The sequence below is a fragment of the Octopus bimaculoides genome, chromosome 3 (assembly GCF_001194135.2).
Source record: "Octopus bimaculoides isolate UCB-OBI-ISO-001 chromosome 3, ASM119413v2, whole genome shotgun sequence".
Classification (NCBI taxonomy): domain Eukaryota; kingdom Metazoa; phylum Mollusca; class Cephalopoda; order Octopoda; family Octopodidae; genus Octopus; species Octopus bimaculoides.
In genome coordinates, this window is record NC_068983.1 from 30020929 (window position 1) to 30046853 (window position 25925).

Consider the following 25925-nt stretch of genomic DNA (forward strand, 5'->3'; position numbering starts at 1 on the left):
GATCATTGTTTTCTGTTTGTTTTTTCCCCAGTGGCCGTTGCCAGTACCGCCTGACTGGCCCTCATGCCAGTGGCATGTAAAAGCACTCATTACACTCTCGGAGTGGTTGGTGTTAGGAAGGGCATCCAGCTGTAGAAACTGCCAAATCAGATTGGAGCCTGGTGCAGCCATCTGGTTCACCAGCCCTCAGTCGAATCGTCCAACCCATTCTAGCATGGAAAGCGGACGTTAAACGATGATGATGATGATTGTTAACTGTGAGAGATTTGGCTGCTATTTCTAACAGGTCGATTGAACCTGCAAATAATTCCCTCTACTAGGAACCTGTTTTAATAAGGGCAATTTTTTGCAGTCACAGAGATTAACTGAATTTCTCCAACTTGACGTCTGGAAGGGACATGCACATTGAATAATGATATTGTTCTAGCTCCCCATCAGCTTTCAGCAAGCAAACCTTATGATGAAAGACATTCCACCTGTGACCATCCATCCTTTTTTTTTCTTGTTAGTATAGCAAAATTTACGTATCAAAATAGAAATAAGAAAATTTAACAAAATGTAGGATTTTTATTATTTCTATTATGTTACTACTATTTATTGTCTCAATATAATTACAGCTCGTTCGAGGAAGCGGAGGAGGACAAATGACTTTCTGGATATTGAAGAACGGTTGGAATCTTTGATTACCAGGGTTGGAGAAAAGGTATGTCTGTATAGCACACAGTTTTGTTGTACACAAGTAAACTCTTCTAGTTTGTCTAACAGCACTTCACACCTGTCAAAACAAAAGCACCCAAATACTTTGCATTCAAACAAACCTCTGTGTAGGTCACATGTATTTCAGTGAGAGAAATTTTTTTCTCAGAAATATTACTGAAGAATTAAAATTCTTTTACAAATTATATTTTCCAAGAATTGGTAGAGTACCAAGACCAAAGACCCTGTAGTGTTTCATTACATTGCTTTATATTCTTAGTTTAGTCTTACTGAAGTCAGCTTCACCTTTCTTCCATCCAAGGATTATGAAATAAAATACCAGTCAAGTATGAAGGCAGATATAATCAATTATATCCATTTCAAATTTTAGGCCTTATGCATATATAAGAAATCTTCATTATTGTTAGACTGGTGCATGACCTGTTGTTTTATGCCTATAATGAGTAATCCTTTTTTTTTGTTTTTGAAAAACATGTATATTCAAGAAAGAATTAAAAGATGGCAAAACAGTATTGAAATAAAAAAAAAAAAACATTTAGTAGATCAAAATACATATTAGGCTTTAACCGATTTAAAAATTTAATGGGAGAGTTGCGAACCAAACTGAAAGTTACGCAACAAACTGGCAAATTTAACAATCATTATTATAAAGATTAGTGAAATGGTGAGCTGATAGAATCATTAGCATGCCGGGCAAAATGCTTAGGGGTGTTTCATCCATCTTTATGTTCTGAATTCAAATTCTTCCGAGATCAACTTTGCCTTTCATTCAGGTTTGATAAATTAAGTACCAGTGAAACACTGGGGGTCAATATAATTGACTGGTCCCCTCCCCCGAAATTTCAGGCCTTGTGCCTATAGAAAGGATTATTATAAAAATTAGTGAAATTGTTAGTGTTGGGCAAAATGCTTTGTAATATTTCCCATATTTAATAGCACATTCTCTTTAGTTCATCATCATTTTATATCAATTTTAAAGTGATATATAAACAAATAAAAGACTGTAATTATAGTATGTATTTCTTTAGGTTTCCAGTGTGTTTCTACAAAATGTTTTACTTATATTTTCAATTCAGAGCACCTCATCATTGGAGAGTAACCTTGAAGGACTTGCTAATGTACTTGAAACTGATCTACCAAATTACAAGCATAAAATTCTGAAAATATTATGTGAATGGTCAGTTATTTCATTGCCTAAATTTTCTTGATAATAATTTGGTCTTATTTTCAAATTTTATAAATGATTATTTTGATATTGATTTATTATCATCAGATATAATGGTTTTATTTACATAAAATAATGAAGCTTTTGATTTGTATGCAATGAAAATTTGTGATGTTAGTTATTTTCTGAAGTTTTTAGTGAGATACAATGTCCAACCTATGTTAGCATGGAAAAGCTAATAAATTTGAACAAATGAATAGTTATAAGGTTATTGTGTTTGACTACTAATCACAAGATCATAAGTTCTAATCTTAATATAGATATTGTGTTTTTCCCCCCACTTTGCTCAATCCTGTTTGTATAAAATTTTTTTAGAAATAACTAATTTAAAAGAGAGGAGAGAAAAAGCAATCAAAACCTAGATTGTCCCTCATACTAATCCCACTGCTTGACAACCAGTGTTGGTTTGATGTCCCCATAACTTAGCAGTTCAGCAAAAAGAACAAATAGAATACCAGACTTGAAAATAAGTAATGGTTCGATTTACCTAAAACCTTTGAAAGCAGTGCCTTGGCTTGATTGCAGTCCAATGACTGAAACAAGTAAAAGATTAAAAATATGTGTACACCTCACACATTGAATGCCTTTAACAGAGTCCACTCTGTTGCAAGCATTCAAATCAGGTCTCTGTTTTGAGGACACATTCTTCTTTCTCTCCTTTCAGTCTCTGTGGCAATGTAAAGCATCATGGGAACTGCCTTCCCTCCTGACAAAAAAGAAAAATTTGCATATCCTTAAATTTGAGCACATCCTACCTCTTGCTGCTATGTTTGTTAAACCTGGTACTTAACCCAGCTCTGCCATGAGAGAAATATGGTGGTTAAAATAGAAATTGTAATTTTTTCAACTGAAGTTCCAGTGCAGAATTTACATAACATTTTTTTTTGTTTTTTCACTTTCAGTGTTGTTCGATTACCTGAGAAGTTAACTGTTTATACAACTTTGGTGGGATTGTTGAATGCCAAGAACTATAACTGCGGGGGCGAGGTATTTATGTTCATCATCATCATCTATAGTATATATGATAAAATTATATCAGTCATAGTCTGTGTGGAAAATAAGAAAAGAATAAACGGCTTTATTTTCTTAGTGTTTTTATTTTTCTTTGGTCTGCCACTATGTCATATTGTAAATTCATTTTGATGTTATTAATATATTTAGGATTTAATAAATATATTTGAAGAATGAAAAAGCTGTTGGCAATTGCTTTAAATGACCCTTTAATCTTGCTTTTGCTTCTTTTTTTTTTAATGAGATTCTGTTAATGTAATTGTGGAGTTGCACTTGTTTGGCTAGTAACTTGCTTTGAAATTGTATTGAAACGAAAACAATGTGAATTTACGTCTGTTTTCCTATGCTGGCATGAATTCTTTAGGTCTTGTGACTTTGTGACAGCTTTTCAGCATCTATAATTCACAGGAACTGAGAAAACCAGTCATATTTATCACTGTAATTTAAGGTTTTTTTTAGTCAAATGCTGTAACTGAGTTCATTTTATTGTACCACCATCACTAGAATGATTGTCTACTGTAGGACTAAAGAGTCCCCCTCATCCTTTCCCCTACTTCAGCTTATTTTTAACATATACTTCATATTATATTTTATTTTGCGAATATTATATCTTATAAATTGTCTAAACGTTTTAGTGGGCAAAACATAGAGGTTATACATCTGCAGTCAGGTCACTGGAATGATGTCATTATATAGATTATAGATGTATCATAAAAGTTTTTGACAATTGTTAGTGTACAATATCTCAAAGTTGAAGTTAAGCTAAAGCTGTTTTAAATGTCCGTCATGACTACTGTTGTATAATTGGACAATATAATTAATTTAGAAATACTCCACCAATTCACTGTCTTCATCCCTTCTTATGTTCTATGCTCACCTTGTGCCTTAACCCTTTAGCATTTAAACCGGCCATATCCGGCCAAAAGTATTCTGCCTATTCTATGTTCAAACTGGCCAGATCTGGTCTCTCACACCAACCCTACAATATCGTTTTAAAAATTAACAGCTACCTCATCAAGATCTCATAGCTACAAGATAATACATGATTAGTTCAAAACATTGTGGATAAAAAAGCATTGAATTTGGCAGAATAATGCAAACACTAAAGGGTTAAGGATATGCTCTAATATCTCTTCGCTACCATCTTTATCTTTTCCCCAGTTACTCTCACCCTTATATAGTTTTGAGTAGCCCCACATATCTTCTTTATAGCAAGAAAATGGTACTTGCTCCTCTATCATACTTTAGCCTTTCACCACCTGTCATATAGCCACCTCCCCCTCTCAAATACTCCTCCCTACCACACACTTAGTTGAGGAGCCTTTCTCCTTCTTTCAAGTTACTTTGGCAACCTCACAAGTGCCAGTGGCATGAAAAAAAAGCATCCAGTATACTCTATGAAGTGGTCAGCATTAAGAAGAGTAGCCATTTGTAGAAGCCATGCCAAGGCTGACATTGGAGTTTGATGCAGGTCTGTAGCTCACTGGATCCTGCCAACCTGTGTCAGCATGGCAAACAGACATTAAATAATAATTATAATAATGATTTGGTATTGTCATTTGATGCGACAGTCTATTATACACTTTACTTTTCTTGTAGTCCCTAGATTGAAGTAATTTGTGAAACATTAATTATTCTTGTTGCTATTTGATATAAAATTTCGTTCTTGGATCTCACATATTTTGAGCTTATAATGACATTTAGTTTCTTAAGTGACTTAAATATTTTTCATTGCTTTCACAGTTTGTAGAAATGCTGGTCCGAAATTTAAAAGAATGCCTGAAAGCAGGATATTTTGAAGGTGCCAGGATTATGGTAAGGAGTTCTTAATTTTTGTGTAATAATAATAATTAATCTCAGTATATCAATAGTACATATATTTGGAAGAATGAAAAGCAGAATTGATTGAACTCAAAATATAAAGTAATGTGACTAAATAGACCAAAAGGTTTGGTGTGACACACTCTGTTCTGCTGTATTGCTTACTATATTTCCTGGCATCAAGGATGTTATTTTTCCCTGAAACAAGTCTCAATAATTATATATCTTTGGACAATGGCTATATCTTTCATATGCCAATTTAAACTCTACTGTGGTTTAATGTTGGTTTATACTAAACTAACAGTGTTTCCCTATTCTCTTACTTTAAAAGAAAAACAATGCAGGCTATAAAATGACTAACAAGATCTATATATTACTAAGCCACTAATAAAATATCTGAAACCATATTTTTAAGTGCAAATTGGGATACTTAGAGGTCAGATCATTCCTGATGCCATCAAATATGCTAATTATCATGAAAACTAAGTATATGAGTCACATTTAGTTTATCAACTCCTAGAGCAAGAAATGATTAATTGTTTATTAATCTTTATTTTCAGGTTCGTTTTCTGTGTGACCTGGTCAACTGCCATGTAATTGTGGCTGGATCGTTGTTGTCTATGTTTGACAATTTTGTCGAAGTGACTCTTGAAGATAACATTCCTCAGGTTGATTTACCTTTTTATATATTTTTCTTTGTTGTTTTTATTTTCGTCTCTTTGTGCCGGTGGTACGTAAAAGCATCCACTACACTCTTGGAGTGGTTGGCGTTAGGAAGGACATCCAGCTGTAGAAATTCTGCCCGATCAGATTGGAGCCTGATGTAGCCATCTGGTTCGCCAGTCCTCAGTCAAATCGTCCAACCCATGCTAGCATGGAAAGTTGACATTAAACAATGATGATGATGATGATGTATATATATAGATTTCAAATAGTATTATTCAAAACTAGCGCAATATACAGGCATGAGGACAAAGACAAAAAGAAAGATGCATATATAATATGATCTAAAGTGCAATTGTTGCAACCATGTCCCCACCCCAGTCATTCTATATTTAGAACAACAGTATACAATGTGTAGCTCCTTTTTAAGATAGCAGTTTTTTTTTTAATTACCTTGAACAACTGTATAGAGGAAGATCTCTTTTAAGTTTGATAAGAAGTTTATAATCAACTAAATTAACTGACGATGATGATGATTATGCTATCATTTCTAACCTGCTGGTAACTACCACTTAACAACAAGCATATGATTTAGTCTTCTTGCTTGCCTGCATTGCCTCAGTCTCTTTACTTGCCAGTATGTTTTGCTCCTCATAAATGTTTAGTAATAAATGCATCACCTAAAATTAAAAAATTAAATTAACCAAAACAAAAATTTACTTGTGTAAGTTTACAAAAACCATCCCATTTAGTTCAGAGTAGCAGTTTGTGGAAATCATTGCAATGAACAAACTGAAAATGCAATAGAGAAACATTAATGAAAATCACTTGAAAATGTCTTGAAATATTTGTAACACACTGCAATTTATTTCTTTCAGGTGCGATCCGACTTTTATGTTTATGCAGTTTTATCATCTCTACCATGGGTAAGAATTTTACTTTGTTCAGTTTGTAGATATCTCTTCTAATTTCATAAAAAGTTTTTCTTTTGTAGAAAACATTCAATTAATTCAGACAATTTGCATTAAAGATAACAACCTTCACAAGTCCTTATTTGATGTTTTCTTTGTTTGCCTTCAGGTTGGAAGAGAATTGTATGAGAAAAAAGAAACTGAATTAGATAAGCTATTGTTAGTGATTGAGAACTATATCAGGTGAGTTTGCTTTATTTCTGTTACTACCAGGTGATGGTCTTCAATTCTACAAAGTGCAATGCTTGAATTTAGCAATTTATTTCCAATTTAAGAGCTCAACAATTTTTTCCTGTTTTCTTGTAATACCATTTTTCAAGTTTGTTTTGTGCATTCAATGCACCAGTTTTAGTTTACTCTCCTTTAACCATCATATATCCTTTATTTTTGTTGCCATACAACATCCAACTTCTTACACTGCTATCATATAATCTACTGTATATTGTGAACAAAACTTCACTAGTCCCACCAGAAGTACTAATTAGAGCATCCTGAGATATATTCTTTTGATAGATACGACAATGAGATTTGACTATTATGATTAACTACTTTTCACACCTCAAGATTTAATTAAGTTGGTTTAAGAAACCAACTTAATTTTCATCATAATCAGTTCACTTTAGCATTCCCTTACTAGGCTTGTGATCGCACACTAAATCTTGAAGCCACTGAGCAAAAATAGGCAGGCTGGTTATTATTTTATATTTCTAACAAAATTTCAAATCTCACTATATCTTTCAGTATGTATATATATATTTTTTGAGTTATGAGAAGCATTGCATTGTACCTTTAAAATTGATATTTATTGAACTGTATAAGCTAATATCAGTACTTGTTTATGCACGCACATGCGTGCACACACATATATACACACAAACAAATTCTTGTCTCATGAGCCTCCTTGTAACTTCTGCTGTTTAAAAATGAAAAATATTTATACTTGTGTTTTTAGTTATATTTATAATGTTTGAGTGTGTGTGTGTATATATATATGAGAGAGAGAGAGGTGATGATGATGATATGTGCACACATAGAAAAGAAATAATAAATAGAACTCAAAATAAATGTATATTTTAAACACAACACATCCATAAGAAAATATTATCTCTGAATGACTAGCACGGTAATTTTGCATTTCATGATGTATATATATTAAGTATAATACACAGGTGACTATTTATATATACATACATGTGTGTGTGTGTGTACTGAGTATTTTTTTTTGCCCTGTTTGTACACCCTAATATATATGTATATATATATATTTGTTTGTTTTTGTTTTTCTTGTACAGTAAAAGATCAAAATCTCATGTTGCTGCTCTGAAAGTTTGGTCCAAAGATACTCCTCATCCACAAGAAGAGGTAAATTTTATTTCCCAAATCCAAAGTGCTTTCAACTAATCATCATCATCCCTACTATTGTCACCATTCTAACCTTATTTTCATACTATAATAGTTTTAATGCTGTGGGATTTCTATCTGATCGATAGAGAACCAGGAGTTTACTTGTAAACTCATGGAAGTAGTTAACAACAGGAGCACCTATGAAATGAAGTTCATGAAGTATTCTGACAGCTGACTATTGGTTAAATAAGTAAACTTGTACCTTGTGATGAGATTAGATGTAGTGAGAGAATAGCTTGTTTAAAGAATGAGTGGAAGAAGTCAAAGAACTGTTACCATTTATCAACAATGTGTTACTCTTTGTATGGAGGAAGTTATGGGCATTAAATGTACTTTGGTAGTGTTTGGAGAGGAATGTTGAGTGTGTAACCTGAACCTCAATGAGAGTCAACAGAGAGATGAGCTTTAGCATCTAAACTGGCCATATTCAACCCAAATAGTGAAGGCATGTGGCTTAGTGGTTAGGGTATTCAGCTCATGATCATAAGGTCGTGAGTTCAATTCCTGACGATGCATTGTGTCCTTGAGCAAAATTTTACTTCATGTTGCTCCAGTCCACTCAGCTGGCAAAAATGAGTAGTACCTGTATTTCAAAGGGCCAAACTTGTTACACTCTGGGTCATGTTGAATCTCCTTGAGAATTACATTAAGGATACGTGCCTGTGGAGTGCTATTTTGTCGCTCTGTTCTGAGTTCAGGTTCTGCCAAGGTCGACTTTGCCTTTCATCCTTTCATGATTGATAAAATAAGTACCAGTCGAAAACAGGGGTTGATGTAATCAACTCATCCCCTCCCCTAAAATTGCTGCCTTTGTGGCAAAATTTGAAACTATTATTAGGAGGATGGTGAGCTGGTAGAATCGTTAGCATGCCAGGTGAAATGCTTAGCGATATTTTGTCTGTCACTATGCTCTGAATTCAAATTCCACCTAGGTTGACTTTGCCTTTCATTTTTTCAGGGTCAATAAATTAAATACCAGTCAAATACTGAGGTTGACGTGATCAATTCTCCCCCTCCCCACAAAAATCCAGGCCTTGTGCCTCTAGTAGAAAGGATTGTTATTATTATTAGGGTGGTGGAATGGCACAATCGCTAGCACCTCAGACAAAATGCCCTTGCAGTATTTGTTATGGTTCTTTGCTTTCTAGGTTCAAATTCTGTCGGGGTCAGTGTGGTTGATTTGATCAACTTGCCCCAGTCCTTTGAAGTTGTGTGCCTTCTGCCTGAATTGTAAACCATTATTAACTGTATTTCTTCCATTTTGTTTATTTGTAGTACTTGGACTGCTTGTGGGCTCAGATAAAAAATCTGAAGAATAACAAATGGATTGAAAGGCAGATTCTTCGCCCCTATTTGGCATTTGATAATATTCTCTGTGAAGCCTTACAGCATACTTTGCCCCAAGTTACTCCTCCATCACATCACGAAGACACAATTTATCCACTGCCTAGTGTAGTTTTCAGGATGTTTGATTATACAGATGTGCCTGAGGTAAGTGTTATATTGTATTTCTTTCCTGTTGAGTCATATGGAAATACCATAATATTTGTGAATTTCTTTTTTTATCTATGTTGTTGTTATTTAGTGTTCTGTCAGCCCTAATTGAGAAGACTTATAATCAGAGACATTCTAGCAGTGACCAATCTGTCTCTTTTTATATCAAGGATGACTTGCCCACTGTATCTTTATTTAAAATATTAGTGTTATTTGAAAAAGATTTGGTTGTTATTTCTAATAGATCAAGTAACTACATAGAGGTTAACCTTGATTAATTTTTAATGGAAGGAGGGATGCATCTTGTGAATTACTTGTTACTTGCATTATATTTCAGCCAATCATTTTACTAGGTTGACTGTAACTGTTTTTTTTTTTTTTTTTAGTAAATAAAAACCTGATTCTGCAAACACTAATGATAGTTTGCAGTGGCAAAAGTTATTTACTGGCACATAAATTTAGATAATTTTGTGCACCATGGAAAGACGAGAGTCTTGATATTTAGAACATTTTACATCCTATTTCTTATCTTTTTCCCTAGATCCCAGCTTTTGATTTGTTGGAATACCACTGAAGCAGTTTAATTTGGCAAAGTCCATCTTTTTCCAAACTAAATCCCTCAAAGAAGGCGTTTTTTTAACTTATGTTCAGCATTTGTGCATAATTACACCATTTGTTAAAGTTTTCCAATGAGCCAATTCACTGATTCAAGCTTACAAGACACTAGTTATATTGTACTTCTGCTACCTACAGTGGTGTATTTTGCATTCCCATGGAATCTACTTAGAATTTGGTGGACTGAGCCATTGACAGTAGGTGTCTCTATGCCAGTAACACACGACAGTATTAATGATAGGTCAAAGGTGGTGAGCTGACAGAACTTAGCATGCCAGGCAAAGTGTTTAGCAACATTTCATCCATCTTCATATTCTGATTTCAAATTTTATCGACCCCAGTTAGGGTCGATAAAATTAGCCCCAGTTGAGCACTGGGGTTGATGTAATCGGTTTACCCCCTACCCCGAAATTGTTGGCCTTGTACCAAAATTTGAAACTGATATTAATGATGGGACATCAGTCATCCTTTCAGCACCCAATTCACTCATCCAGCTGTGGAAGTGAACATATACAATCTTTTCTTTTATAAAAATTCATGAAACACCTATACACCCGCATAAACTGTTATATCTTTCTTTTTGCACCCAACACAACTGAGGTAACTTGCTAGAAATAGCAACCAAATCTTTAACTTCCAACCTATTCATCATTATTTTTACATCTGTTTTTCTTCCATGCTTGCTTAGATTGGACAGATCTTTTTCCATATGCCATCCCATTATTTGTTTTACATTCCAACTAAAATTTGTGAAATAAGATAGGTTTGTAAGAGGAATTAGTTCTAGTGTATGAGAGATGAGTTCTAGTGTTTCAAGGCAGTTCTTTTTGAAGAAAAATATTTTCTTCAAAGAAGGTCACTTCCTAGAATATCAGAACTCACCTTTCCTCATATTACACAAATTTATCATATTTTAATGTTTTGTTAAAACGGATAATTGGAGCCTGGCACAGCTCCTTGTCAAACTGTTTAACCCATGCCAGGATGGAAAACAAATGTTAAATGATGATGATGATGAGATACCATTATTTGGTTAGACGTTGCCAGTACCACCAGATTGGCCCTTGTGCCGGTGGCACGTAAAAGCACCCACTACACTCTCGGAGTAGTTGGCATTAGGAAGGGCATCCAGCTGTAGAAACTCTGCCAAATCAGATTGGAGCTTGGTGCAGCCATCTGGTTTGCCAGTCCTCAGTCAAATCGTCCAACCCATGCTAGCATGGAAAGCGGACGTTAAACGATGATGATAATGATGACCCCTCTATTCTCTGAGTTCAAATACCATTCAGGTTCACTTTGTCATTCATCAATAAAATAAGATCAGTACATGGGGTCAGTATAATCACACATATCTTACTAAGCAGTACCCCCAACATGGCTAGAATCAGTAAACTGGAGGTAGTGAATAAATGAACCCTCAGTAAAGCAGTGTCATACTTCTTTCACATCCTCCATCTAAATCTAAACAACACATCATCATTGTTTAACATCTGCTTTAAATGCACGGGTTGGATGGTTTGACATGGAGCTGGCTAGCAGGGAGCTGTCCCGACTCCAGCAGTCTGTTGAGGCATGTTTTCTACAGCTGGATGCCCTTCCTAATGCCAATCACTTAAAAGTGTGCTGGGTGCTTTCTGTGTGCCACCTGCATGGGTGCATTTATGTATCACTAGCATGGATTTTTTTTAAGTAGCACCAGCATCTAAAAGGGTGAGCCTGTATGTGTAGAAAACAGCGATTTTACTTAGCTTGATGTGTCTTATCAAGTACAGCTAATTGCCACACCTTGCAGTCCCTTGTCATTTCCTTAATGCCACCTGAGTAATCTTAACTTCTTTTTTTTCCCTCCCAATAGGGCCCTGTCCTACCTGGGAGCCACTCAATTGAACGATATTTAATTGAAGACCAGTTGCACAGTATTATTTCTACCAACCACAATGAAAGAAAAGATTGGTATGTATTGCTTTAGTTCCTGTCCAACTCTTGTAATAACAGCTATGTTTGTTATCTGATATCCATAGTAGGAATAGATTGGTGCACATGTGACTGTGTGGTTAAGATGTTTGTTAAATCTGTGACTGTTTGTCCCCCACCACTGCTTGAAAACTGGTATTGCTGTATTACGTTCCTGTAACTTAGCAGTTCAGCAAAAGAGGATGGTAGAATAAGTACCAGGCTTTAAAAAATAGGTACTGGGGTTGATTCATGTGACTAAAATTCATCAAGGTGATGCCCAGCATGGTCACAGTCTTATGACTTAAACAAGTAAAAGATGATAAAGAAACTGAAGTTAGCAGAGTTGGATGATATGGTGAGGGTTATGACACAATGCCAGCAGGAAAATGTAAACTTTTAACCATGTGGTCAATAATCCAGCATCTTTATTTATCCTCATTTGTCATATATCTGTACTATAAATTAAGAAGTTTACTTTCCAGCCATATAGTTCTGGGTTGGCACCTTGGGTTGACCAAAGATTTGTGGATGTAATTTGGTAGATAAAACCTATAGCAACCCTTTTGGTGGACTGTACTCAGTACTAGCTGTTAAACTGGCAACAGAGATTAAGTCTAACACCACCATCTGGCCTTTGGGTGCCTTTAGCTCTTTAGCATTTAAACTGGCCATATCTAGCCAATGTGTTCTACTTGTTTTATGGCCAGATCATGCATCTCATACCTACCCGACAATGTCATTCTAAAAATTAGCATTCAGATTACTCTGTCAGATGTAATGCTTAATTATTCACATTATTTTGATGATGTCATCCATCATCTAACATTCATCTTCCATGCTGGTATAGGTTGGACGCTCCTTTCAAACCATCCAACCCATGCCAGCATGGAAGGAGGATGTTAAATGATGATGATGATGACATCATCAAGATTTTGAAGTTTCAATATAATTTATGATTAATTCAAAATAAGGCAATAAATAAGGATTACATCTGACGGTGATCTGAATGCTAAAGGCTTAAACAGGTCTACTGAGTTGCAAGTATTCGGAGTAAGTTTCTACTTTGACTAAAACTCTATCTTGACATACCACAGCTTAAAGCAGAACCCATATGTCATGATTTCTTCTTCCCTTTTTTCATTACCAGTCTCAGATACCTTGAAAAAAGTCATAGGTGCTGCACTGCCTCACCTGACAAAGACATAAAAAGGGGATCTAATGCCTCTCCTTTGTGAAATATTTCTCTTTATTTTTAAACTGTCTGATATATATTTGCAGTGCCACATTGCTGCTTGGTCTTCATAATAAGAACAAAATACCTTTGAATTATATGATAGTTGAGGTGAGTTTTTCAAACAATTTTTCCTTGTTTCAAAATTTTCTTTCACACACATACATTTAAAATATATATTTACTGTAAGATACAGAAATAAATTTATTTCTCAAACGCGTGATAATGCTATAAATAGCGTGATCAGGATAAATTTATAAGTTCTAAAATTGCAGAAGAATTTGTTGCTGGGCAGTTTAGTTTAATGGTAAAACACTTGACGCGTAATCACAGAGATGTGAGTTCGAGTCTCATGGCTGGCCAGTAACGTATTTTTCTACAATATATGGATAATTTATCCTGATCACGCTATTTATAGCATTATCACGCGTTTGAGAAATAAATTTATTTCTGTATCTTACAATACATCTCAACGCTTCTAAAAACAAACTTTGTTTGTTTACTTTCATCGTAAAGTTGAATTTATATGTTTACTGATTTTTCCTTTTATTAATTCATATATTTTCCACCTTGCTTTATGAAAATTGACCACATGTATAAAAGAAATAGTGTGTGTGTGGCTTGAAAAGATTATACATCCTTGTTTTGCTTCCTTTAATTGATTTATGCACAGTAGTTTTAAATTTGATGTACAAATTTAAATTTTAAAAAAATGTTTTTGCAGGTTATGTTTGCTCAACTCCTGAATCTACCACGTGCTCCATTTTTGGAATTGTTCTATGGCTCAACTTTGATTGAGCTCTGTAAGCTGCAACCTAGCTCCATGCCACAAGTTGTATCCTTATTGAAAACTCCTCCACACCCAGTCATCTTCCTTCTGTTCACTTTGTTACTGTCTGTTTATTTGAAGTGATGAAAAAATTTAAACCTTAATTTACACTACTAACTTTATAGTGTAGCTAAATGCAATTTACAATGTTAAAGATCTTATCTATATTCTTATCAAGCTCAGTATGAACTTATGGTAGATGAATATTTTAAAGTTGTTATACAACTGACCTACTGAACTAGCTTAATATTTTTTAATCAATAAAGGTAGAGAGTTTCTAAAACTAGTAAATTATCAGATTTATTACATTACAGTGTTTAATGCTCTCGATTCACCCCCCCCTTTTTTTTTGAAGGCAAAGGTTCCCAATCTTTTCACAATCAAAGAATTTTTAAAAAAAATTTTCCCACAAACCCTACGCTTTTTAAAAGTTCTACCTACCCAACAGATCTTTTAACTCAGGGATGCTGAGTACTACTGTTATGGATCCCCAGAGGTTTGTTGTCCCCTGGTTGTGAATTACTGCTCTAGGGGTCAGTTAATTTAGTTAATTATAAATTTCTTGTCAAACTTAAGAGAAATCCTCCTCTATACAGTTGTTCAAGGTAATTAAAAAAACAAAACTGCTGTCTTAAAATGGAGCTACACATTGCGTACTGTTGTTCTAAATATAGAATGACTGGGGTGGGGACATGGTTGCAACAAGTGCACTTCAGATCATATTATATATGAATCTTTCTTTTTGTCTTTGTCCTCATGCCTGTATATTGCGCTAGTTTTGAATAATACTATCTGAAATTTATATATATATATACTTCATCATCATTGTTTAACGTCCACTTTCCATGCTGGCATGGGTTGGACGGTTTGACTGAGGACTGGCAAACCAGGAGGCTGTACTAGGGTCCAGTCTGATCTGGCAAGGTTTCTACAGCTGGATGCCCTTCCTAATGCCAACCACTCTGAGAGTGTAGTGGGTGCTTGCTTTTTAAAGCTAAGCAGTATTTCATCTGCCTTTACATTTTGAGTTCAAATTCTGACAAGGTAACTTTGCCTTTCATGTTTTGTGGGTTGATAAAATGAATACCATTTGAGCATTGATTTCCCCTACCCCTCAAAATTGTTGGCTTTGTGTCAAAGTAAGAAAGGATTATTTGAGTGCGATCGTTTCCAGCTTCGCCTTACTGGCACTTGTGCCTGTGTCATGTGATCAAAACATTGGACTGACTCCTGTACAGGTGGCACATAAAAAACACCATTTGAGTGTGACCATTGCCAGTACTGCCGGACTGGCCTTCGTGCCAGTGGCACGTAAAAAGCACCCACTACACTCTCGGAGTGGTTGCCAGATCAGATTGGAGTCTGGTGTAGCCATCTGGTTCGCCAGTCCCCAGTCAAATCGTCCAACCCATGCTAGCATGGAAAGTGGACGTTAAATGATGATGATGATAATGATGATAATTAATATATCATGCACTTTGTTTTTTTTTGTTACACATGTGATACCCTGGTCCATATAAAAATTGACTTGCATAAAACCAATATGTACTGCAAAAATAGTTGGGAGCACTGCTTTATGCTACCTACATATGTTTGGTTTTTGTAATTTAGGTAATCAAAATTTGCATACCCTACATACATGGCCAGTTTTGAATTTTTGGCCTCGTTTTGGTCCCTGGGTACTCTGATATCACCACCCTTCATAGCCATTGTAATTAAAAGGTGACAGGTAAATAATCAAATGTTTTTTAAGAGCAGTCAAGTGCTCTTTGGAGTTGTACTCTATTGGCTAATATCAGTTTCAAATTTTGGCTCTCAGAGCTAGTGAGTTTGGTGGAGGGGGTAAGTCAGTTACGTTGCCCCCCCCCCCCACTCCACAGTGTTCAACTGGTACTTGTTTTATCAACCCTGAAAGGATGAATGGTAAAGTTGACCTCAGTGGAATTTGAACTCAGAATGTAAAGACAGTTAAAATGCCACTAAGCATTTTGCCCGGCATGCTAACGATTCTGCCAACTCACCGCCTTATTCTCATGACTAATATCACAAATTGTATCACATTAAAACCATCTTTGTTATTGTCTTCATCTTCATGCTCATATATCTTGCTTTATGTATCTTGATAGACTATTATCTGAAATATATATTGTCTTTGTTTGCCTTAACTCTTGTACAGTTGGCTCAAGCAACAGAGATGCTTTTTGACAGAATAGAGTCTATGAAAACCTCCTCTATTGTAAGGTAAAACATGTTTTGACATATCTGGAAATAAGTTGCAGTTGAAGAATTTAATTTGCCGGGATGTATAGGGACAAGCATGGCTATGTGGTTAAAAACGTTTACTTCACAGTCATGTAGTTTAAGGTTGAGTCCCATTGAGTTGCACTTTGGACTAGTGTCTTCAGTTATGGCCCTACCCAGGCCAACCAGTGTTTTGATGGTGAATTTGGTAGACAGAAACTGTACAAAGCCTGTTGTATAGTTATGTTTGTGTGAATTCTTTTATTCTTTTATTTGTTTCAGTCATTTGACTGTGGCCATGCTGAAGCACTGCTTTAAAGGGTGTTAGTTGAAGAAATCAACCCTGGGATTTATTCTTTGTAAGCCTAGTACTTATTCTATTAGGGTATTTTGCCAAACCACTAAGTTACGGGTACATAAGTATACCAGCATCGGTTATCAAGCAATAGCGGGGAGACAAACACACACACACACACACACACACACACACACACACACACACACACACACACACGTAAATAAAAGACAAGTAGAATGAAAATTCCCTTACTTGATAAACAGAAAAGGGTTAGTGACTGGATGAACATCCAGCTACAAAAAACAATGCTTCAATAATATGGATTTGTCTAACATTGAGTGGTGCCTTCAGCCACTCTGAAACAAGCATTTGGACCAGGCCTCCAGTTTGATGATACCTTCATTCTCATCTGTCTCAGAGGTCCTGCAAAAGTTCATGGATTCTACTTTCCCCTCTGGCTTTAAAGATTTAAAAAAATGTATGTGGCTGTATGCTAAGAAGTTTGCTTTCTAACCATGTGGTCTTGGGTTCAATCCAATGTGTGGCACCTTAGGCAAGTGTATTCCTCTATAGCTCTTGACTAACCAAAGCATTGTGACTGGATTTGGTAGATGGAAACTGAAAGAAGCCTGTTGTGTGTTTGTGTTTGTTCCTCGCCACTGCTTGGTAACCAGTGTCAGTTTGTTTACATCTGTAACTTAGCAATTTAGAAAAAAAGAGACCAATAGGATTAATAGGCTTAAAAATAAGTGTTGAGGTTGATATGTCCAGCTAAAACCCTTGAAGGCAAAGCCCCTGCATAGTCACAGTCTATTGTCTGAAACAAGTAAAAGCAATAAAAATGAAAAGAAACAAACAATAATTGTGGTCTCCTTTGTTGGTTTTAAGTACTTCTAACCAGATCAGAGAAGAGAGGGCTGATACATCAAGCAGGGTCAGCTATCCAGGGTAGATGTTACTATCATAGACAGAGCTACACTGGGATTGCATACCATATAGACGTAGCATTTGACTTACATTACTGAATTTTGGGTTAATATAAAACTCTTTCTGTTGAAACTTGGTCTTCATTATAAAGAATATTTGGGATTTTCATGAGGGACATTTCACTGCTGTATTAGACAGACTGAGTTACTATGGAGTTGTTTCTGTCACTTGATTAGAGAAAATATTGTTGATGGTTGTTTTTGAAAATATATATCTGTTGTGTGTGTGTATATATATATATATGTGTGTATGTATGTTGTATGTACATATGTGTATATATGTATGTTGTATGTACATATGTGTATATATGCATGTATGTATGGTGTATGTACATGTGTGTATATATGTTTGTATGTCTATGTACAAGGAGATGCTGAAAAGTTCTTGGCTTTAAGAGTACCACAAAAGTCCTGGTTGGAGACCCAAACTTCCGAGTTCTTTTACAGGGCTTAGAAAAGCTGAAGGACTGCTGCAATAAGTGTGTGAATCTGAGAGAGGAATAAGTTTAATAAAGTCATAATCAACTGATCCTCCTGTATTTTCTTTTATCCAAAGCCAGGAACTTTTCAACACCAGCTCATATACATATATATATATATATAACTAGTTGATCTACTCTTAAGAGCCCTGTAGTTTCATTATGGGCTCCCTTTTCACAGTAAGGCTCAACAATGTTTAGTAAGCAAAGATGTAGCTCTGTTTACACACACACACATATATAAAATAACATGTAGAAAACAGGTATAATGTTCAATGCTTTATGAAACATGCATATTTCATTAAAATGCTGTAATAATTACATAATAGTTGTAGAAACATCATGCAATCTTGCATCTTATTTCATTAGTGATCAACAGTATTTTATAAATATATATTTGTGTTTGTGTCTGTAAAAATGTATTTTGTCTTGTGGTGCAACTCAGTAGATGTAAAATCTAAGCTACTAGTCTTGTTGATCAATAATTCACCACTTTAAGCCCATAGCTAGTCTGCCAGTTTGATTTTTGCCTTCTCATTAACCTTATCCATTGAAAATTCTTTGTAGGGTTTCAAAATGGTTTGCCTATCATTTGAGTAATTTCCAGTTCTGTTGGAGCTGGGATGACTGGGTCTCCTGTGCATCACAAGATATTGATATGCCCAAACCTAAATTCATCCAAGAGACTTTATTGAGATGTCTTCGGTGAGTATCAATAACTCTCTTAATTTTTCTTGATCAAACCTTTAACCCTTTAGTGTTAAAACCGGCCATATCAGCCCAAATATTTTGCCTGTTTTATGTTGAGACTGGCCGTGTTCAGCCTCACACCTACCCTACAATGTCATTCTAAAAATAAACAAGCACATCATTGAAATCTCAGAGCTATGAGATAATGCATAAGTGATTCAAAAGAGTGCAAATAAAGAAGCATTACATTAGACAGAATAATCTGAATGCTAAAGGATCAATGAGGTTGAGTATTAAAAGAAAAAGAAAAAAAAAAGAACTTTCCTCTTTATGTATCTTCTTTGTTGTAGAGCATAGGGTGCCAACAAAAGATCTCCGTCTATCTTGATCTTTGACAATGAATTGTAATTATCCCCAATAAATAACGGACTCATTTCTTCTCAATTCATCATTCCTATTGTATATAACCATCTGGAGGCTGCACTGAATGTTTTCTGAGTCACTCTTCATCATAACTGCTATCCTGTGCCAAATATTAAAACACTTTTTTGCTGGTTCTTGCTTGTGGTCATGATGGAGTACTATTTAATTGTTTTATTTTTTATAATAACCATCCATGTGTTATATCTATTTACTACCAAAACTGTGATTGCTTGCTTGCATGTCTGTAATCTAATACAGCCAAACAGGTGCATAATGACAAAATACTCTGAAATGTGAATACAAACGGAATAAAATAAGTTTCACGTAAATCGGACCATGAATTCTTGAGATATGCAGTTTTTTGGGAAACCTTCATAAATAGCCAAAACAGTGCATAGTAGGAAAATACTCTGAAAGTAACATAATGCTGAAATGAGAATACAAATGGAATAAAATGAGTTTGGCGTAAATTGGACACGGGTTCCTGAGATACATGGTTTTGTTGGGTAACTTCATAGTGTCTGGCGAAACAGAGAGAAAGAGACAGAAGCAGGAGAAATCAGGAATCGAATGCTCAGAGAGCTGAGAATCTAGCAGAACGGAGGGAAAGAGACAGAAGCAGGGGAGGTCATGAATCGGACGCTAGGAGAGCTGAACTTCTTTGGCAACAAACCAGAATAGAGCAAGGACAGTCCAACAATGTGATCTCTCGATTTCGCCAGATGTTCAGCTCTCCGAGTGTCTGATTCCTGATCTCAATGTTTTATAACCTGAACCATCAGTGATCCAATGGGTCACAGGTAGTGTAGTTCAATGTAAATATGTTATAAAAAGTTTATTTACTGAGATATTTGTCTGGGGATATTTCTTATGGATGTGCTGTGTGTAGAAACACAATATATATCAGAAACAGATGAAAGTCATCCTAGCAGCAGCTGGTGAGAATGCCAGGTGCACATTTCTGCCTTGTTGGACATTGTCAGCAGCATGTATTCACATCCAACCCCCTGTCAAAACAAAATCTGTCACCACTGATGTTTCCAACAGCTGCCCAACTGAATAAAAACCCATTACATGCAACAGAAGCAGTATTAGAAGCTCTCATCACTTGGCACAAAGCCACCTCCCTCAATACTACTCTTCCTCTCTCAATTGAAGAGTCTTTATCTTGCAAGTTACTTGGTAACCTCGCTGGTGCTGGTACCACATAAAAAGCACTCAATATACATTGTGAAGTGGTTGGCTTTAGGAAAAGTATTCAGTTGTAGAAACCATGCTGAAGCAGACAATAGAGCTTTGTGTCCCCTGTTTTGTCAGCTCCTGTCAGAGAGTCCAACCATGCCAGCATGGGAAATGGATGTTAAATAATAATAATAATGATGATGGTTCATTAAGAGATAATATCTTTTATTTATTTTTTATTTTGTCTTCAGTTTGTCTTATCATCAGAGGATCCAGGATTTTATGCCCAGCGAATTTACAGCACTAATTCCAATGAAGCCTTCTGTTAATTATAAATATGAACGAGAAGGGTCTGGTAAGTTAATTTACATTTTATATTATTGTTTAGTAGTTTATAGAACTTGTAGAGCATAAAGCAAGATGCTTTATTACATCCCTTTACATTATAAATTAAAGTCCCTGCTAGGGTCCATTTTCTTATCTTTCCAAGACTTCTAAAATAGGCACCAGGCCAGATTTAATTGACTAAATGACGAAAAATTTTATGGCTTTGTGCCAGGTTAGAAATCCTTATATCACAAGTAATGTAATTTGAATGTCATCAATAGGCTATCTTTTTATCATTGATAGTAGATTTATTTGTCTTTGATAGAATAATGATGTATATATCTATTCTTTATGGGTTTTGGTAAGTTTGAATATGAATATACTGATCACTGTTGTATTTCATCTACAGAGAACAACAACTACTGTCACGCAATGTGTGTTCTCAACATATTCAATCCATTGAGGTAAGGGGACTTTGAGACAGTAATGTTTCGACCTAGTTGTGTCTCTTCAGTCAAAGTTACCTTTGGATCAATGAATCTGAACAAGAATTCTGGCTTTTGTTTATAGAAATCGGCTAACAAATTATTTGCTGATGTCAACCAAACCAATTATCAGTGGTCACTTGCACAGAGAACAATGAAAGTCAAAATAATGACATTCATTTGTAACAATCATGAGGTAGTGAGTTTGATTCCCGGACCCGGGTGTGTGTTGTGTTCTTGAGCAAGATGCTTTATTTCACATTGCTTCAGTTCACTCAGCTGTAGAAATGAGTTGCAATGTCACTGGTGCCAAGCTGTATTGGCCTTTGCCTTTCCCTTGGATGACAAAGGTGGCATGGAAAGGGGAGCCTAGTATACATGGTCGACTACTGGTCTTCCATAAACAACCTTGCCTGGATTTCTGCCTCGGAGGGGAACTTTCTAGGTGCAATCTCATGGTCATTCATGACCGTAAAGGGTCTTTACTGTTTACCCATTATGTTCCAGTAAATTCAAGTGTGAATGTGCAAATTGTTGTATTTTGCCTTCAGAGAACAACTCCTTTCAGACAATTTCTGTTCACAACACATTCAATTCTATTTAAAAAAAATATTTTCCCAAATATTGCAAGTATCATTATTTCTTTAAAATGTTTTCTTTTCAAGGATCTTTACCTGGTACCGTTGTTGCTCATCAACTAAAAGAGGCCCTTAAGAACAAGTGCTCAACAGATGAAGCTCTTGAAATTCTCAAAGATCTTCCCAATCCATTACAGGATGAAGAAAGTAAGGTTATATTTACCATACTTTTCAGCAGTTTTCTAAGATTGCTGGTGTTTTCATTGTTTTGTTTGTTTGTTTGTTTTTCATTTGTACAATATATTAAGTTGTTTAATGCAATTTATACGAAGTATAAAAATAATGTATTTTTGCTTTGATTGACTAGAGCTGTAGTAGAGGACACTTGCTTAGTGTGCAATGCACTAGGACTAAACCCGATACCATGTGATTGGGAAGCAAACCCCTTGACCATACAGCCATGTCTCTGCCTGTACATAAAATCTTACTTTGATGCACTGACTTAGCACATCATCATGAGTTGGACAGTTTGACCAGAGCTGGCAAACAGGAGAGCTACACCAGGTTCCAGTTTGATTTGGTTTGGTTTCTGTGGCTACATTCCCTTCCTAATACCAACCACTTTACAGAGTGTGTTGGGGGCTTTTTATGTGGCAATAATTACTAACCCTTCCTCTGTCATTTACATCTTTGGTGTGATGCATATTGCCATTTATTCCCTTACCCCTACGCAAAAATATAGACGAAATAGTACATTTATAGCAAGCATCATAATTTATCATGCTTTTGTTATACATATAATGTGTGTGTGTATGTCTTCTTGTTATGTACTATGTACATGATCTCTCAGCAAAATGGTGGTATGTAATTTTAAAATATTTTTGAAACTTTGTATATTATGTAATAGCAAACAAGTATGTTTATCCTAGCTATGTAAATTTCTTTTACTCCAAGGTGTAAATTTACCAATGGTTGAGCACCACTGAGCCAATAGATTATCAGTGTTTCTTTTTATATTTCTTTTTTGTTTATCATTATTTCTGCAATTCAAGCTGTATCTCTAATCAGTTTCTTCTCTTTTCCAGATGAACCTACCCACAACCCCTTAAAAATTGATGTTTTTGTGTCTACAATTTTATATTTGGGCTCCAAGTCTTTTAGTCATTCCTTCTCTGCAATTGCAAAGTAAATATATTATTATTATTATTATTATTATTATTATTATTATTATTATTATTATTATTATTATTATTATTATTATTATTATTATTATTATTATTATTATTATCATTATCATTATTATTATTATTATTATTAAGGTGGTGAGCTGGCAGAATCATTAGTATGCTAGGCAAAATGCTTAGCGGTATTTCGCTTGTCTTTACGTTCTGTGTTCGAATTCCACTGAGGTTGACGTTGTTTTTCATGCTTTTGGGGTCAATAAAATAAGTACCAGTTGAACACTGGGGTCAAAGTAATTGACTCATCCCCACCTCCCAAGCTGCCCTTGTGACAAAAATTTGAATTTATTGTTGTTAAGGTGGCAGGCTGGCAGAATTGTTAGTATGTCAGGCAAAATGCTAAGCGGCTTTTCAGCCATCTTTACATTCTGAATTCAAATTCTGCCGAGGTCGAGTTTGCCTTTCATCCTTTCGGGGTTGATAAAATAAGTACCAGTTAAGTACTGGGGTCGATGTAATTGACTAGCCCCTTCCCCTCAAATTTCAGGCTTTGTGCCTATAGTAGAAAGGATTATTATTGTTGCTGTTATTAATAAAATAAAGTAATGGTTGTGTGCAGAGGTTACTTTAATCAACTATGCCCCAACTCTTCAAACCTGTGGCTTTGAGCCAATGTTAAAAAGAGATTACTATCATTTGTTAGCAGAATTGTTTGCATGCTGGACAAATTGCTTCACGGCATTTCATCCGTCTTTATTTTCTGAGTTCAAATTCCACTGAGACTAACTTTGCCTTTCATCCTTTTGGGGTTGATGAAATAAATAGCTGTTGGGCACTGGGAGTTGATGTAACGAACTTATCTCCTCCCATAAAACTTCAGGCCTTGTTCCTATAGTAGAAAACATTATTATAGTTAGAGGCATGGCACCTTGAACAAGTTTCTTCTACTATAGATAGCCTTGGGCTGACCAAAGCTGTGTGAGTGGAATTGGTAGATGGAAATGGAGAAAAGCCCATTGCATATATATTTGCATATATATGTATGTATGTATATATTTATATGTGTGTGTCTTTGTCTTTGTGTTTGTCCCCCATTTCCACTTGACAACGGTGCTGGTGTGTTTACATCCCAATAACTTAGTGGTTCAGCAAAAGATAACAAGCCTAGTAGTACTAGGCTTACAAAGAATAAGTCCTGGGGTCAATTTTTTCGACTAAAAAAAATCTGTTTAAGGCAGTGCTCCAGCATGGCCGCAGTTAAATGGCTGAAACAAATAAAAGAACAAAAGAATTATTGTTATATATATTAAGTGTGATGGATGGCAGAATAAGCAGAACACAAGACAAAAGGACATGTGCTTTTCAGTTATGTGCTTTTGTATTTAAGTTCAAATCTTGCAGGAGCCTTTCCAGGTGTCAGTTTGATCTACTATAAACTCTCTTCCCCATCATGTAAATATGTGGTTTGTACCAATGTATGAAATTTGTATTATCATAGAGTTTCTATGTTTATGTGTGTGAATGCATATTATTGTTTACTTAGAAATTGTATAATTCATATTAAATAGAAATTCGAAAAGAGACTGCTGTGTTATGGCATTAAATATATGCTAAAAATAAAAGTTCTGAATTCAGGAGTAGCCAAAGAGACAGGAATCTTGCTTTGATTGTGACAACGAATATTGTAGTTGTTTGATCGACGGAACTAACTACTTATTGAATTGGCCATATGCTACCCTTGAGAAGACTCATCAAGCCAAGTGAAATCACAGTCCTGGCAAATACTGATGTCACACAACTGGCAATCAAAAGCACCCATTATACTCTTGGAATGGTTGGTGTTAGGAAGGGCATTCAGCTGTAGAAACCATGCCAAATCAGACTGGTGTTTGATGCAGCCCATCACCTTACCAGCCCTGGTCAAACCATCTAACCCATGCCAGCATGGACAGTGGACGTTAAATGATGATGATGGCCAAGTATTCCACAGCCTTTTGTACTCTTACTGTAATCTTCAGGCAGGATCAACATAACATTGTATACAGCAAGGCAGCTCCTTTAAGTTCCAGTTACAGTCCATCTGATGGACTCTGATGCAGATTCCATCTACTTGATGTCAATCACACAGCTTAGGTAGCCTTAAAGCTATGGTAGAAGACTCCTGCCCAGGGTGCTGTGCAATGACCTGAACTATAGACCACAACTGCAAAGCAAACTTCTTGTCCATTAACCATGCTTACACACAAACAGTGATATATAGATCCTAACAGCTAGTTGAACCATTTGACAGATTTTGATTTGGTATCCATTCTAGACAACTAAGTGTAAGTATTGGAAGACTGGTGTGTGAAAGTAAATCAGATTTATCTGAGACTAGATGGACTAAACCATATTGATCTGGGACCTGTTCTAGACAGCTAGGCGAACTGTGGTGAGAGACTCAACCAGATTGATCTTTTACCTGTTTCTGAGAGCTAACTGGACTGATTTGTGAATTGTGGCTTGAGCCTAAATCAGATTAATTTGATACCTAATTGTAGGTGAACTGAAGCAATGTAGAGTATAGTCTTGTAGCTCAGGAACATAACATAACAATAGATTTGAACTCTTGACACCTGAGCACAGCTGTCCAGTATCAGTTATCTCATCTCCAGCTTTCCTTTATAGTGTATTTTTAAAAATTTGTTTAACCGTTCTCTCTTTTCTAGATTTCATTATATATTTAAAACACTGGTCGAAAATGAAGAGGGTCAGATATGTCTCCTAAAAACTGTGTATGATTTATGGAGGACACATCAACAGGTATTTGTTTTTAAATGTTCATATTCTCTCTGTTTTAGTATTCTTGAACAATCACCACTACCATTATCATTGTTGACTTCCTTTAGGTGTTCCAGCCATTATCATATCTATCTTTTTTTTTTCTGGTTGCAGGCATGGTTGTGTGTTTAAGAGGCTTCCTAACCATATGCTTTCAGGTTTAGTCTCACAGCATGGCATTTTAAGCAAATGTCTTCTATAGCTCAGGCCAACCAAAGTCTTGTGAATGAATTAGATAGAGGAAAAATGAAAGAAGCTTGTTGTGTGTGTGTGTGTGTGTGTGTGTGTGTGTGTGTGT

The 25925-nt window shown here is 35.5% G+C and overlaps 1 protein-coding gene across 1 annotated transcript in view; it reads left to right on the forward strand.

Annotated features, from left to right (window-relative positions):
- LOC106867281 (nuclear cap-binding protein subunit 1) overlaps positions 1–25925 on the forward strand; it is a 49886-nt gene that overhangs the window by 9836 nt on the left and 14125 nt on the right. The window contains exons 3-20 of the mRNA XM_014912117.2: positions 618–703; positions 1794–1894; positions 2845–2929; positions 4697–4768; positions 5335–5442; positions 6316–6363; positions 6518–6591; positions 7701–7770; positions 9088–9303; positions 11777–11874; positions 13156–13219; positions 13833–13943; positions 16114–16178; positions 18509–18646; positions 20488–20591; positions 21714–21833; positions 22712–22811; positions 25516–25609. Of these exons, the coding sequence (XP_014767603.1) occupies positions 618–703; positions 1794–1894; positions 2845–2929; positions 4697–4768; positions 5335–5442; positions 6316–6363; positions 6518–6591; positions 7701–7770; positions 9088–9303; positions 11777–11874; positions 13156–13219; positions 13833–13943; positions 16114–16178; positions 18509–18646; positions 20488–20591; positions 21714–21833; positions 22712–22811; positions 25516–25609 (1754 nt within the window). The remainder of the gene's footprint in view (positions 1–617; positions 704–1793; positions 1895–2844; positions 2930–4696; positions 4769–5334; positions 5443–6315; positions 6364–6517; positions 6592–7700; positions 7771–9087; positions 9304–11776; positions 11875–13155; positions 13220–13832; positions 13944–16113; positions 16179–18508; positions 18647–20487; positions 20592–21713; positions 21834–22711; positions 22812–25515; positions 25610–25925) is intronic.